This window comes from Hippocampus bargibanti, linkage group LG04 (genome assembly GCF_051943395.1).
Source record: "Hippocampus bargibanti isolate YZ-2025 linkage group LG04, ASM5194339v1, whole genome shotgun sequence".
Lineage (NCBI taxonomy): Eukaryota > Metazoa > Chordata > Actinopteri > Syngnathiformes > Syngnathidae > Hippocampus > Hippocampus bargibanti.
The window spans coordinates 651,936-668,104 of record NC_142737.1 but is presented as its reverse complement, the minus strand read 5'-3'; the positions used below and the strand labels follow the sequence as shown (position 1 = coordinate 668,104).

The following is a 16,169-nucleotide window of genomic DNA, read 5'->3' as shown; positions in this document are numbered from 1 at the left end:
CGCTAACGGTTGCCCTATGACCTGACGTGGGAAGTCCGAAGGGCCTGCGGGTGGGCGTGGCCCGTGCCTATGATGTCACAGGCGACACGCGCGCAGCTGAGATGCCCGCAGGCTCCAACTCCGCACAGTCTCTTTTGTGCGCAAGCGGGCGCCGCGTGGAGATAAAGCCACAAAGTGGGACACAAGTGAGGGAGTTAACTCATCTGCAAGCTATTTGCTATCTATTAGCCATTTGGCTAGCTAGCTAGCTAGCTATTTTATTTTTTTTACATTGATTATCATGAACTATCGGTTTTCGAACATATTTCTGGAGTGGATTATGGTTAAAAACCGAGGTATCACTGTACATCAGTTCAATGTTTTTTTTTTTTTACTTGCGTGTGGCTGCCGCTGCTCACCCACACAAAGAATATCCTGTAACTGTAAAGTGTTTTATATATATATATATATATAGTCTCGTTATATCGATATTCTCGGGAGTCGGAAAAAATATCGATATAACCGGGACTATCGATATATCCGATATCGATATAACGAGACTTTACTGTATATAAGTGCTTATAAATGAAATGGATTATTATTATTATTGTCACCATTAACTTCATCATAATCGCTTAAGAATAAAATGTATTATTATTTATTATTATTATTATTATTATTATTATTATTATTATTATTATTATTATTTTTATTATCTGGCTGGCTAGCTAGCTATTTAGCTAGCTATATATTCACTATCTAGCTAGGTGTCTGTTGGCTATCCATTGGCTACCTAGCTAGCTTTCTTAAAAACTTATCCTGTGACTGTAAAGTGACCTTGAGAGTTTTGAAAGGCGCTTATAAATGAAATGTATTATTATTATTATTGTTGTTATTAGCTATTTATTAGCTATCCATTAGCTAGCTGGCTAGATGTTAGCTGTCTCTCTGGCTGGCAGTTGGCTATCTATTAGCTATTTATTTGCTATCCATTAGCTTATTATTATCATTATTATGATTATTAAGTTCATCATCATCATCATCAAAATTGTCATCACATTCATCATCATTTTCACCATCTTTGCTCTCATTCTCACCTTTATCACCATCTTAATCATCATTTTCAATTGTCGTTTTGAAAGTTTTTCCGAGGTTACAGTTAAATATTCGTTTCCATTGAGTTGTCAAAAGCGTCAACAATGAAATGAAATCCAAGCACATCAATGATCAATGTATCAATAAAATTGTGCGAGGTTTAGATAAAAGACTCTAAATGGTCAATGCAAACACTGACGTCCAAATTTGAGAGGCTCTCATTGCGCCATCTTAGCAAAAACACACACGCCTACGGCAGTGTTTTCAGCAACAACAAAAAAAACAACAATAACAGAAGTTATCAATGTAGTGGTAAGACCCAAGATGGCTGCCTTGTGGTTTCAACTATGTGGGGCAACTGATACCTACAGTACTTGCCCGTTGCTAAATAAAAGAGTTGATTAGGATTGCACGTTTCATGTTTTTAATAAAGGGTCAAAAACTAGAATTTTAATTCACTGAAAAACAATCACATTGTGACGTCATATTAAATCGACTATTCAGGATCATGCGCTACACAAATTTCAAATAATAATTATCAACAAACATTTCCCCCACTTTAAATTTGTAACGTATCCGATCTCCCATAAATTGTCAACAGCTCGGGGAGACAAACGAGCTAAAAGTAATGCAGATGTGTTCAATAATCACTGAAACGAACAATTTAAAATTCATTTACGTTACCTTGAAAGTTGAAACCACGGAGAACGTCGTGCGGCCAAACGTCAATCTTCGGAACATTTGACGAACACGTTTCTAGTTTTTAGAATTTGTTTCTACCCGAACCTGAAAGTAAAGACGTACTGTCCGGCTAATAAACAAAGAGGCTTAACTGTGACATTGACCGTAAATGCAGTCACATATTTTGTCCCATTCGGATCAGCGAATTCCGCCGCACGTAGCCTCGCTAACGCTAACGAGCGTGTTCTTGAAAAGATTGGTCAGCAGAGTTAGCATTAGCCGTTAGCCAAGTTCGTGTACCAATTTTGTTGTTGACTACGTTCACGGACTTCGGGAAATTTCGCAACTCAAAGATGGAAGGGGAGTGCTGGAAGTGCTCAATCATTCCAACCCAAGATTCGATTCTGGAACTAGGGCGAACTGGACTCGGATGATTCTGGAACTCCGACAATTACTACCTCCCAAATCACTGGAATAGCACGCAAAATCTTTTTTTAAGGCTTAATGGACAACCGACACCATTGTTTTGTTTCCTAACTGACATCAGAAAAACGTCTTATAGCGTCAAACATACCCAAAACATGCAGGCTGATATTTTTAGTTACATGCAAAACACCAATCAAAATACTTCAAGTGTCCCAAAACGACTTCAAAATGACCCCGGAAATGTCGAGTTTCAGAAGGTCCCACCCCCTTTGTGACGTTGGGAATTTGTGTCAACTATCAAATAGTAGTCTTGGTGCAACACACAACCATACAGCATGGTGTTATTTAGTATGTGTTTTCCTTCTCATTTCGCCATCAACACAGTGTTTTCAGATGAACAAAAAAAGTACCCAAAATGCATTGGGTGTTGCTTTCTCAGTCAGGGGCCTTCCTGACGTGACGTCACGTCACTAACTCAAAAACAAGACTTACTGAATATTCAGTGCGAGTCTTAAAAGGTCAAATCGAGCTCTATGCGCTGGAATCTTTGTCAAATACGCTCAGTAGAAGTCATTTTACAAATGATGGACACAACTTTATTCATATCCCAGTGGAGAAATGCACACTTCACAGCAGCAAAGTGATGAAAGTAAGAGGAAAGGAAAGGAAGAAGTAGAAAAACAAAATACACGAGCTGCCTTCAAGGTAGCCACTCTCGCGGTGCCATTTTAAAGTCAAAACAACAACAAAAAACGAAATAACAAATAATAAAAGACGCAGTCATTCAATCTTGAGTACTTTCTGCACCCTCTTTGTTACATGAAGTAGTTCTTGATGAAAGAGGATCAACGCGTCCTTTTCGCCAGTGGATCAAGGACGTCATCGTGGAATGTGCACGTTTGCTACAAGCTAAATGTTAAAAGCAAACACGAAGCTATAGCATCCATTGACAAAAAAGACTCTCACGTGTCCTTTTCCCACGTAAATCCGCTTCAATTCCAAGCCGCGACAGTTCCACATAGATATTTTACTCAGAGCTCCTCGATGTTACTTTCGCTTTTGACTCACCATTAAAAATGTCAACATTTTTTTCACCCTTTTTCTTGTTCAGTAAACATCTTATATAATACGTCTGCGTAAGCTCTCAGTCGTACAGTAGTGGTCCATCGATGAGAAGGTTTCTTCAGCCGTCATCTGTACAAAAGTGAAGGTTTCGGACGTTTCGCCTCCTATCCAAGAGGCTTCGTCAGCGAACTAAAGTCTGACTGGTCGTATCGGCCCCATTTATATATCCCTAATGTCCAGACCTGGTGGCGCCGGACACAGCTATGATAGGTCCCTACTCTCAGGTTGGGGGGGGGGGGGGCAGGGGACACCTCCCTGTGGTATTAGCTTAGCCCTATGCTGGAGGTTTCTGATAACTCCTAGATTATGTTGTAAAGGGTGGTTAGAGTCAAAAAGTAAGTATTGGTCAGTGTGCGTAGCCTTCCTAAAGACTTCTGTTTTTAGCGCTCTGTCCTCTTTTATAATTACTTTACAATCCAAGAAGGCTAGTTGGTTCTCTTGAATGTCCTCACGAGTAAATTTAATGTTGAAGTCTACAGAGTTGAGGTGATCTGAGAAGGATTGAATTTCTTGTTTCTTAATTATGACCAAAGTATCGTCCACATATCTAATATCTTAGAAAAAAAACAACAAAACTTTGGAAGTGGAAATTCTTTGTATTCCGTGTACCAAATGGACAAATCGAAGTGGAGCACCCCATGCATGCAGCTCTCCAAGCACGCAGGCCACTCTGCACGGTTCAGATCGGATCTTGTATTTTGAAATAAAAGCCTTACGGTCAACCGGTTGGTGGTATACGGTATTTTGCGTCCATTTTTCAAAACCCTCCAAGTGGGAAATTGTTGGTTTCTCCCCGGACCAAATGAACGAACGTGGTGGTGGGGGGCGGACCGACCGCAACATGCACTCCAATTGTGGGCAAAACGGACGGGCAACCTTTTGCGCCTTGATTGGAATGCGTGGCCACCTTTGAAAGCAAATTCAATCTGCACTCCCTCATGAGATCATTCTGCTCATCATGGAAGAAAAACAACGGACAGTATTGCACGGAGAAGATATTGGAGAAAGTTGCTCGTGGGTCAAAGCGGTGGCACCAGCGGCTTGTCGTCACGTCTTCATTATTTTCCAGAACATTCTGACTCTCGATACCCCACATGCGCGTGACGCTAGCGGCTAGCGGCTAGACATTCCGGCAGCACTTCTAGCCTTTGAAACAGTCGCCAAGATCGTCGGCGACCGGAACGATGGCGAATAACGACACGCGCGCAGCCGAGCATGCATGTCAATCATCGCTCTGGCAACTCAACAGACATTCCATTTTGGGCTTCTCACAAAAGCGACGACGACATCCGGGTCTCGCATCGTCAGCTCGTTCGCAGGCGACGTCGAGATGTGAACATGACACAATTTGTGTCATTTCACATCTGTGTCACACAAACATGACTTTGCCACACACGCACACGCACACACACACACACACGCACACACACACACACACGCACGCACACACACGCACGCACACACACACACACACACACACACACACACACACACACCAATGCAACCAGGTTCTTATTTTGAGAAGGTTGTTGACCTTCTCTAAACCAAAGGAAGAGGACAAAAAAGTAACGGCTTGTCATCATTTCTCAGTCATATGAAAATAAATCTTTTTTTTTTGCGAAGAAATAAAAAGCCATATTTATGAACCCTTTCATGAATAAAGATTTTATTTTTATTTTTTTGTTTTGTGTGTGGGGGCATAAAAGGCCGAGCGAATATTTGTCGATTGGTGTCGTGGCTTCACGTTGACGCGCAGAGTCCGACGAAGCACGCGCGAGGCCTCGTTTGAAAACAACCCGACAAGAAAAAAGGTCTCCCGCGAGGCCTTCACTGCGTGCATGGAAGAAAAAAAGACTTTTGCAATTAAGGCGCCGACCAAGGACAAAAATGTCTCGCGAGGATCACCACGAGACCATTTCGGAACGATGACCGTGACAGTATTTGTGATATGAGCTCGCCTTGAGCAGAGTTGGCGCATCTTCACATCACTTTGGGGGCCAACATGAGGGATCAAAGTCATTTGTATTTGCTTGGGGGGGAAAGGAGGAGATGCCAAGAAGGCTTTTGAAGGAATTAAGGAAAACAAATGTTTGTTGAGACGCCGGACTTTTCACTTTATCTTCCGATGCAACGCAAGAGATGAGGAGCTAGGAGGATCTTTTTTGTCTTTTTTCCCCTTGTCAACATCATCATCGGAGAGGACCGAGCGACTCACGAGTCGTCACGACGCGTCGGGTGTCGTCATAAAGACACGCCCTCTCTGACAAAGCTAATTGGATGACAGAGGTGTGGAGCTCCTCCAACGTGCGGGTAGAAAAGCGGCGACTTACCGGAGCCACTTCACTCTCCCACGTTTGTTTTCGTCCCACAATTGCAGACGAAGAAGCCTTTTTTTCCCCTTCAGGTCAAAGATGAAGAAAACAAGCCGTCAATTGCTTTTTCTGCTTGCCTTCGCGTCTCTGCTTGCAATTGGTGAGTTGTTGTGAAAGGAGGAGCGAGGTGAAAGATCTAAAAAGGCTTAAAAATAATCATAGGTCATGAAGATCAATCCAGTCCAAATGAATTTAGTGCCAATACAGTCATGTACAACCACTTAGGAATGCAAATATATATATATATATATATATATATATATATATATATATATATATATATATATATATATATATATATCTATACGACGTATCTTTAGTTCCAAAAATAATGTATACCGTGATATGTCCAACCACTTACGAATGCAATTAAAAGAAACATACGTGTATATACGACCTGTCTTTTTTTTATTTTGAAATGCGCTGCCCCCCAAACTCTGGAACTCACTTCCTCCCAACATTGCTAACATGGATTCTCTTCCCTCCTTCAAATCCCAGCTCAAAAGCCACACATTTCAAATGGCATTTTCTGTGTAGCTCTTTCTCTTGTTTCTATTTGTATATTATTGATTGTATTCTATTTCTGATTGTATTTTATTGATTATGGTACCTATGCTTGTCTGTGACTCAAAGGTGTCCTTGAGAGCTTTGGAAGGCAATTAAAATGAAATTATTTTGTCTTCTTATTCGTATTCGTATTTTTATAATTCTTATTCTTATTATGACGCGCGACTGAAGTGAAGGGAAGCCTCCCGGCTCCTCTCGGCGGCTCCTAAATAAGAGCCGGTTCCAGTCGATCACCTCAACGAGCCGCTTCGTTCGCGAACGACACACTGTTGCCTCCGTTCTTGGCAAACGTGACCGGCAAATCTTTTCCGCCGCCGCGGCAAACGTAGCCCTCCGCTGGTTTGCCTAAAAAGTGAAAATGTTTTCCTAAAAATTGACAAAAACGTTTTGGGTTTGTGTCATTGAAGCAACATTCTTTTGTCGGGTCTGTCTTTTGTTTTCTTTTGAGGAGTTCATCATTTCATGGGCTGTCTGTCGTTTAAGATGAAAGAAACGTTTTAAATTGAGCCCCCCCCCCCTCCCTGACCGCCTCAAAAACACGTTCAGGGTCCTTAGTGAGGACATCATCCATATTCAAATGTCGAAGAGGAACTGGAATGAATTGTGAGGCGTTCCAATCAGCGGATGTATTTCGATTTCAAGGACAATGTGAAACCTCACCTTACTTACTGTGTACTCTTCAGTCACAAATTCAACAGCTCTCCCTGGCGGCCACCAGTGGTACTGCCAGGTTGGGCGCTCGCCCTGGCGGTCGCCGGAGGTACTGCAATTGCCCCAACGTGGCTTTTTTTTCCCCCTTCACACCTCATGAAAATCAAGTCATGTGATCATCGGCATCTTTGGCCACGTTTCCAAAGACCCTAACCACCTGGATTTGTGTCTTTAAAATGGCAATGGGACCTTGGCTTACGCACTTAATTGGTTCCCAGACACTGTTTAAGGCGCAAAGTGTGTATCCCAAAAAGTAATTTCCCATAGGAAACGTACAGGTCATGTAAGGTGTACATCAACATACCTTATTCGATGTATAATAAATGTGCTATTGTATTGTGATGAAAGAAATAACACTGCACTGGTTTTATTGACCTTTGTGATGGTCGTTGATGGCTTGATGGTTCAGACTTCTCTTCCTGTGTGATGAAGGTCCGGTTAGCCATCTTTTTCCAAAAAAGGCCGGTCTCAACTGCATGAAAAACTTGCTGAGGAACGTCGCCTTGACGACAAGCAGGGAGGGCGAGGGGAGGTCAATTTAAAACCTTTCTTTAATCTGAAACAATGACACAGAGAGCCCAAACCTTGTTGGTGTTTTTTGGTCTTCTTCGGCTGAACACGAGCCTTTGGTGGGGTCTTTTTCGGTCCCATAACAGCAAAAATATCCGTGATAAATCCTTGAAGAACGACGTGTGCACTTCGAGAAAGGGGGTGTGGAAAGGTAGGCCGGCTGAGACGCTTTTCGGTCGTGTGATTTGTTGTTCTTCCGCCGAAGATTACTCCGCCAGCCGCGGTGGGGCGGCGCTCCGTGTGTATCCCGAAAAGTAGTGCGTATGCCGAGGTTTCATTTTCATCAACTTCATCGTTCTTCAACCGAAAAGTTTGTATGGCAAGGTGTTTGTAAACCAAGGTCCCAATGTAGCTCTCTAGTTTCTATTGATCATTTGTATTTTATTGATTGCATTCTATTTGTGATTGTATTTTATTGATTCTAGTAGCTATCCTTGTCTGTGATTCTAGTGTCATTGAGAGCTTTGAAAGGCAATCAAAATGTATGATTGTAATGTATTATTATTATTATTAATTATTATGATGATTATTTCCAGGACAATGTCAGTGCCAAGAAGGCTGGGAAGAGTACAAGAACAAATGTTACTTCTACTCCGTGGGGCGACGCTCGTGGTACAACGCTCACGCCTTCTGTTTATCATTAAACAGCAACTTGATTATCATTCAGGACCTGGACGAACTGGTGAGGCGCCATATTAGCCAAGTGTCAACCTGGCAACCGTTTGCGGACTGTCTTGTCGATGAAAAAAAAAAAAGGTTCTTCAGCGAACTAAAGTTCTGCTAGTCGCTCTGGCCAGTTCTCTCTCATCTCTCTCTCTTCTCTCTCTCTCTCTCTCTCTCTCTCTCTCTCTCTCTCTCTCTTCTCTCTCTCTCTCTCTCTGGACAGGTGGCGGTATATATACCTCCGCTCTGATAAATCCCTATCCCTAATGGACAGGTGTGGACGACTCCCTGAAGCTAATCTGACGATTGGGGGGGGGGGGGGGCAATCAGTGCCAGTCGTAGAACAGAATCAGACCGGACAAAGGATGTCATCAGATTAGCTTCAGGGAGTCGTCCACTGCTCCCCGCAACCTTGGGAGAAGCACAGATGACTACCCAAGAAACCTTTTCATGGATGAATGAAAAGGTTTCTTCAGCCGTCATCCTTTTCATCGTTGGACCATTCCTGTACGACTGAGAGCCTACACAGATCCCTTTTCATGGATGGACCACTCCCGTACGACTGAGCGGACACAGATCTTGGTCGTGTCCGCTTGTCATTTCACCAGATTTTTTCCCCCCAAAAACGTTGATTCGAGCACACATTGTTGACAAATTGCGAGTGTGTTCATCACCTCTGCCGCGCAGTCGTATGTTGTGTATTAATTTTCACGTCTCATATCTTGTAGTATTGGCTGAAGTGTCCACAGACACTCAATTGGGGAGCCAACTACTGGATTGGCATGACGGATGCCATCACCGACGGCGTGTGGCTTTGGCTGGATGGCAGTCCTGTCGACATCCAAGGAATGTATGTCCTTTCTTTCACTAATGTCATTGCAAGCTTGCCATGTCTGCCTGGGTGAACTGAGTGGCTCATGGGGACCGGGACCACCCGCAACAGTCCAAAACCGCGGAAGTCGGGTGGACCGGTGATTGGGTAGCAGGTGCCATGAGGAGGCGATGGCTTGCCAAGCGCTTCTTCACAGCAGGCTATTCCAACAGTCAATGAGAAATACCATCAGATTTGACAAGTGGTTTTGTTTTGCACCAGGAAATGGCAGGAAGGTGAGCCGAGCAAGACGCCCGATATGAATTGTGGTTTGGCGTCCGTCCACGGCATGGGTCTTTCGTGGTGCTACAAGCAGTATAAATTCATCTGTGAACGCACCAAACGTGAGTCCTTCCGCCATTGTTCTGTTTTTTGTTGCAATCCATCTGCGGCGTGACAAAACTCAGCAACTACTCAGAGGACGGGCCTCTCCCGAGTCTGCTTTTCACTGCGAAACCTTCCTTTGATGAGCATGACTGATTTTCAAGGACAAATGTGAACACACCAGTAAAAACCGAGAAAGGCACACTGACCATGTCCCTCCTCAGCCATCTGCCCTGACGGATGGCTGGGATTCTCCGGAAGCTGCTACTTGCTGACAAGCCAAACCTACCGGCTCCAAACATGGAACTATGCTTCACGCACATGCTCCGACAAGGGGGCTCACCTGCTCGTCATCAACAGGTACACTCTGGGTGCTTTTGGGGTAAGATGGCTTCATCCTCTTAAAGGACAACCGACACCGCCGGACAAGTTGTGTCCATAATTTGCGTAATCACTTGAAATGACTTCTACCGAGCGTATTTCACAAAGATTCCACCGCATATAGCTATATTTAACCTTTTAAAACACATGCCAGGGGTTCGCCGCTTCGCAGTGCGAGGCCGCGAGTTCAAATCCCACTCCGTTCCCCGAGGGCCCGCGTGGGTCCTCTCCGGGCGCTGCGGCTTCCTCCCACACTCCAAAAACAGGCACGGCAGCCTGATTGAACGCTCGAAATGATTCGCGGGTGCGAGTGCGAGAGCGAATGAGCGTTTGTCTCGGTGTGCCCTGCGATTGGCTGGCGACCAATTCAGGGTGTGCCCCGCCTCGTGCCCAGAGACGGCTGGGATGGGCTCCGGCAACCCCTGCGACTCTTGTGTGGTTAAATCGGTCTGGAAAATGAATGAATGAATGAATGAATGGATTTTGTGCTTCCTCACGTTGTTCTGATTTCAACCTATTTATTTTTCCTGCAGCCATTATGAACAATCCTTCATCAATGGCATACTTCCTGACTTTAAACAGGATTATGTCTCGGAGTTTTGGATTGGTTTATCAGGTACACTATTTGCTTTCCCCATCTGTCCATTTTTGGACAATAGCTTGCATACGGCTCTAAAAGTCGTAGCCAAAATAGGTTTTGGCTGACTTATCAGAGCCGTAAGCTATTTCATATGCCGAGCAAAATGGGCTCCATTCAGTTTTCGGAATAAGTTGTATTTTCATGTTTTGGACATATTGGCTTTGTCAATGAATCACGCGTACTGAACTTTTCACCATCATTGGTGTTCCAGACAAGGACCAAGATGGGACATTCCAGTGGGTGGACAAAACCCCCCTTGACTACAGAAACTACAGAACCGGATGGCCCAAAAACATTGCAAATGAAAAGGACTGCGGAGTCATCTTCACAGGTAACGTTCGCGTTCATCAAACGCTGAGCAAATTCCATCACAAAAGCCAACACGTCTCTGTTGTTGACCCCAAAAGGAGATAGTGAAGGAAAATGGGAAACCAGGAAAATTGGCAGGTTTCTCGGTTACATTTGTGAGAAGACAGGAAGTCAAAACCGCCAAGCGACTCCAGCGCCAAGTGAGTCTCACAGATGCTCCTCCCACAACAATCTTCAATCCCTTCAAGATTTTCTGATCAATATTTCTCCACTTAGCTTCCCACTGCGACCCCGACTATCTTCCGCATGGCGATTTTTGCTACCAATTCCAAGCTGGTTGGACACAATCATGGCAGGATGCAGAGGCTTATTGCGAGGCAGATCAAGGTCACCTTGTCAGCTTTCACTCGCAGAGCGAGGTGGACTTCTTGAAGGGTGAGCATCGAGACTGTCACTCAGGGATTGGTTGCAACGTCAGGATCATCTCGCCGTACATCGTTGGATGAGCAGGGGTATCAAGCTACCGGTTTTCCAAGTCTCCCCATTGCAACGCACCTGATTCAGGGGAACGGGCTCACGTCAGGCTTCCGCAGAGCTTGCTGATGATCTGATCGTGAGAATCAGGTGTGTCCATTGAGTCCTTGAATCAGGTGCCTTGCAACAGGGAGACTTGGAAAACATGGAGGACCGGCGTTTGACACCCCTGCATTAGAGCAACCTTTATTCGTCTCCCAACGCAGAAATTCACAATTCACAGCAGCAAAGTTGTCATAGGAAGAAAAAGTGCAAGAAGAAAATGTAACATGCTTTTTTTTCTCCTTCCTGAAGACAAAGTAAGCGAGGCGTCACCGATGTGGGTGGGACTCAACTCTGGGTTGACTAACGGAACAGTTGCAGTAAGTGAAACGCCTCCAGTTAGTTTTGTAAGAATTTCAGAAAACTCATCATCAGCATCAACTAATCACACAATTCCAAGTAAACGACGTGACAACTGTGATGCACAGCATTTGTTTCCGTGGGAAGAAGACCCCAAGGCCGAGAACTGCGTTGGCATGAAGCGTTCCGGTGAAATGGTTGGCCTCGACTGCACAGACGGATATGGTTTCATCTGCAAAAAAGGTCCAAAACGTCTTCATCCTTTCTTTGCACGTCTTCTAATACGCTCGCTGATATTTTCCAATTGTGCCATTGTTGCAGCCAAGGCTCAGGGGCAACCTCTCCAGATGCCATCGGGACCAGGTGGATTTCGCAAACACTGCTCGTCCTTACAACAACCAAGCAATTGGTTGTCAAGAAGCCTTTTCCTTCCTTGCAGGCTGGACTGAAAAATGCGGCTGGTGGGTGGAGGATCCCTTTGGTGACTTTTGCTACCTGATCCATTACCTGGCGGCGAGGCCCTGGGATGATGCGCGAAAAGACTGCCTCGAACAGGGTGCAGACTTGCTCAGCATCACCGACTCCTACGCACAGACTTTCATTCAAGGTACAACAAACGAGAAAGTTCTGGGTTCAATTCTCAACTCGCTCGCTTGCTGGTTTGCATGTTTTCGTATCCCGGCGGAATCCTAAAGGACTGTCTGTCCCCTGTTAGGTGCGATTAAGGCCAGCCCAACCGGGATCTCCCTGTGGGCGGGCGGCCGCCGTGAAGGTGCCTGGGCGTGGTCAGACGGCTCCCCCTTCGGATACCAACACTGGAGTGCAGGTGCATTTCAAAGCGCTGTCATGGTTTTCAACCGACAATGTTGCGAAACGCAGCGCTTGGAGATCTTTATTTTTTTTTCCTTACAGGGAACCCAAACGGCTACAAGCGAGACAACTGTCTTTCCGTGGCCATTAACAACGGCCAGTGGAATAACGATAACTGCGCTAACGAGAGAGGGTACATCTGCAAGCGAAGTGGTACGATGCGACCTTTCCATCGTTGTTGCGCATACATGTGGCTACAATCTGCGTTTGGTTTGCAGCAAGTCTGCCGTCGACGTTCCTCGGACAAAAGACTGGTCCACAACTGGGAGGGACAGATGGCCAGAATCCCACTTCTGACACCATGCCTTGCTTTGTGTAAGCGGTTTGGGTAAATGATACAACTTGTGGATAGAGTTGAGGTTCTTTCTCAGGACTGCCGTCTTGGTTGGAGGGAGAAGGCAATTGACATGCGTGCCTCTCGTAGGCTCTCATCTGACTTGAGCTGCTTTTGTAGAGCAACTGGGACTTTCCTGCATGGAAGTATGACTGGTGGCACACTTTTGCCCGCTCTGATTGTGTGTTGTCTTGGTAGGCAGCCTAACCCTTGAAACAAGTCTTTGTACTGCTCCATCAGTCGATCAAATACTGTCTCTTTTTGTCAGTCCACGACAAAAACGCTCTTCACTCGGTGGAGTCTCACATGCCGACAATCCGAGGATTCCCTGCACACACATTCACAATGCATTTTCCTTTCATTGGTATGGCTGCACCTGCCTAAGCGGTGACTTTCATGTTTGCTCTTTGTATTTTTGGTCTCGGCCTGATCTTCTCTGAGATGACAGTCCATTGGCTCCGCTATCCAATTTGAATGTATGATTTGACCCGGTGAAGCCTCGGCCGTGTTCTTTGGATTTTTCATGTCAATCTTGCAATGAAGTGTGTCTTCTGCCATACTCTTACTCCACTCCTTATTTTTGCAACTGTAGCTGTCCTACTGTTACCAGTCCGCCGACCAATCTGGAGACACCCGTCTGCGCGAGCAACCTCAGTCAGTCTTCCTGTTCCTCGGATAACATCTCCTGTTCGTGCCTGCTCACCATGTTTGCCAACCCGGTAAATCCATAGTTCTTGCCGTCAATTTGATTGGACTATTTTATAGATGCACATTCTTAAACATCCAATGTTGATTAAACTTAAATCTCATTTATGTGTCGAAGCTTAGTCTTCAGTTGTTACGCTATATCGATAAAATTCAGCAGATGGGGCAATCCATCCATCCATCAGCGATGCGTCTTCGGTTGACCTCATTCAAGACGACCTGTTGTATGATTGTCCTTTTTCTCCAACGTGTGAGCAGAAGGGCGGATTCAAAGGTGTGCTGGACTACGGCCTGAGCGTCAACCGCAGCATTGTCATCAGAGGACGAGTCAATGCCAACGCAACCAGGTAATAGGCTGTTCCTCCTCCATCCCTTCAACAAAGCCCCGTGACCACGGCAACACCTTTCTGCGGCAGGCTCATCGTCAACTTGATGGTGGACGACCGCGACGATGGAGACAGCGACGATGTGACGACGGCGCTGCGCCTGGCGCTCTTCTTTGGAACAAAAAGTCTCGTGCTCAATTCCAAATTGGACAACTCGTGGGGAGAAAAGCGGACGGAGGAATTTGCCCAACAGCGTCCCGTCGAACTCGGACGGGATTTCAAGGTATGGCCACGTTCTGCCTCTTTCTATTTGGGGAGCCTTTTCTGTCACCGGTGTCAACTAGCACCTAGCATCATATCTGCAAAGCGTGAATGGGCCTGCAGCTTTCTGTGTTTTGAACTGTCCTCGGTGGAAGACTGACGGGCGACCAATCTGGTTGCTCCTGTTTGGTCTTGTTTGCGAGCAGATTGTCATCTCGTGTGACGCTGACGCTTTCCGCCTGACCTTGAACGAGGTGCAGCGGCTGGATCACAAGTATCAAGTTGAAGACTTGCAAAGTATCAAGTGGCTGGAGATCTGGTACGTGCTGCTGACGAGCGTCCAGCTGATGTGAAGGCTGGACGGGAAAACGGAGTTCACCATCAGCTTTGTGTCCTTCCTGATGTCCACTTCTGCTCACGCCACCCTCTGTAGTTGGACTAGATTGTTGAACTTCGACATCGTGTGCCTTGAAGTCGTCCAAATAATCGTGCACATGTCATGAACAATGTCAAAATAAAAGCCTTGCTTTTTAGTTGTGTTCTTTTTGAGTTGCGGCACCTTCCCGTGGCCGAGATTGACAATACAATATCTTTGTCATGAGTCGGCCAACCATTAGAGAGTGAGTGTGTTGAGTGTGTGTATGTGATTTTTTTGTGTGTGTGTGAGTAAGTAAATAATGATGTTTGTAAGGTTTGTTCTCATCGCTTCAGGAATTGCAACGATTCATAACGGGGAGCAAAAGTAAGTATGTATATATACACATCATGCATAGGAGTGAACACGCAGCATTTGACTAATATTTGACTAATTTAAACATAATTTGACTAATATTGCAATTTTTTCCTATGTGCTAGTAATGATTTTGTACTAGCTTCTTTTGGATGAAATACTGTAATGTCAATAAAAAATATAGATTTTAAAATTAAAAAAAGATCTTTTCAACAAGTCAAAAATGAGTCATGGAGATCGCGACGCCGGGACCTAAACGGCCTTTATGGTTTCCCCCTCCGCGCTAACGGTTGCCCTATGACCTGACGTGGGAAGTCCGAAGGGCCTGCGGGTGGGCGTGGCCCGTGCCTATGATGTCACAGGCGACACGCGCGCAGCTGAGATGCCCGCAGGCTCCAACTCCGCACAGTCCCTTTTGTGCGCAAGCGGGCGCCGCGTGGAGATAAAGCCACAAAGTGGGACACAAGTGAGGGAGTTAACTCATCTGCAAGCTATTTGCTATCTATTAGCCATCTGGCTAGCTAGCTAGCTAGCTTTTTTTTTTTTTTACATTGATTATCATGAACTATCGGTTTTCGAACATATTTCTGGAGTGGATTATGGTTAAAAACCGAGGTATCACTGTACATCAGTTCAATGTTTTTTTTTTTTACTTGCGTGTGGCTGCCGCTGCTCACCCACACAAAAAATATCCTGTAACTGTAAAGTGTTTTTATATATATATATATATATATATATATATATATATATATATATATATATATATATAAAGTCTCGTTATATCGATATTCTCGGGAGTCGGAAAAAATATCGATATAACCGGGACTATCGATATATCCGATATCGATATAATGAGACTTTACTGTATATATATAAGTGCTTATAAATGAAATGGATTATTATTATTATTGCCACCATTAACTTAATCATAATCGCTTAAGAATAAAATGTATTATTATTATTATTTTTATTATCTGGCTGGCTAGCTAGCTATTTAGCTAGCTATATATTCACTATCTAGCTAGGTGTCTGTTGGCTATCCATTGGCTACCTAGCTAGCTTTCTTATCCTGTGACTGTAAAGTGACCTTGAGAGTTTTGAAAGGCGCTTATAAATGAAATGTATTATTATTATTATTGTTGTTATTAGCTATTTATTCGCTATCCATTAGCTAGCTGGCTAGATGTTAGCTGTCTCTCTGGCTGGCAGTTGGCTATCTATTAGCTATTTATTTGCTATCCATTAGCTTATTATTATCGTTATTAATATTATCATTAATATTATTATGATTATTAAGTTCATCATCATCATCAAAATTGTCATCACATTCATCATCATTTTGTAATGTAAATT

At 44.5% G+C, this 16,169-nt stretch overlaps 1 protein-coding gene across 2 annotated transcripts; it reads left to right on the top strand.

Annotated features, from left to right (window-relative positions):
• Positions 1 to 5,474: 5,474 nt before the first annotated feature.
• LOC148898609 (macrophage mannose receptor 1-like) lies at positions 5,475 to 14,619 on the top strand. Of its 2 annotated transcripts, XM_088995412.1 has the most exons (20): positions 5,478 to 5,778; positions 8,063 to 8,208; positions 8,918 to 9,039; positions 9,283 to 9,404; positions 9,609 to 9,744; positions 10,299 to 10,381; positions 10,617 to 10,736; positions 10,813 to 10,914; positions 10,991 to 11,149; positions 11,543 to 11,610; positions 11,719 to 11,833; positions 11,912 to 11,953; positions 12,030 to 12,197; positions 12,306 to 12,416; positions 12,503 to 12,613; positions 12,679 to 12,775; positions 13,387 to 13,513; positions 13,758 to 13,846; positions 13,916 to 14,108; positions 14,293 to 14,619. In XM_088995412.1, the coding sequence occupies exons 1-20, from the start codon at positions 5,718 to 5,720 to the stop codon at positions 14,437 to 14,439; spliced, it is 2,319 nt and encodes a 772-aa protein (XP_088851538.1). In that variant the 5' UTR covers positions 5,478 to 5,717; the 3' UTR covers positions 14,440 to 14,619. The 2 variants fall into 2 exon arrangements, with proteins under 2 accessions (XP_088851539.1, XP_088851538.1); XM_088995413.1 differs by having other exon boundaries at positions 5,475 to 5,778; positions 11,719 to 11,953.
• Positions 14,620 to 16,169: the final 1,550 nt, after the last annotated feature.

Bases quoted from the DNA above. Each gene is read 5' to 3' on its own strand.
- LOC148898609 (XM_088995413.1), top strand. From the start codon at position 5,718: ATGAAGAAAACAAGCCGTCAATTGCTTTTTCTGCTTGCCTTCGCGTCT. The intron at 9,040-9,282 runs GTATGTCCTTTC...GTTTTGCACCAG, and splicing joins CCTGTCGACATCCAAGGAAT to GAAATGGCAGGAAGGTGAGC. The intron at 12,776-13,386 runs GTAAGCGGTTTG...TTGCAACTGTAG, and splicing joins GACACCATGCCTTGCTTTGT to CTGTCCTACTGTTACCAGTC.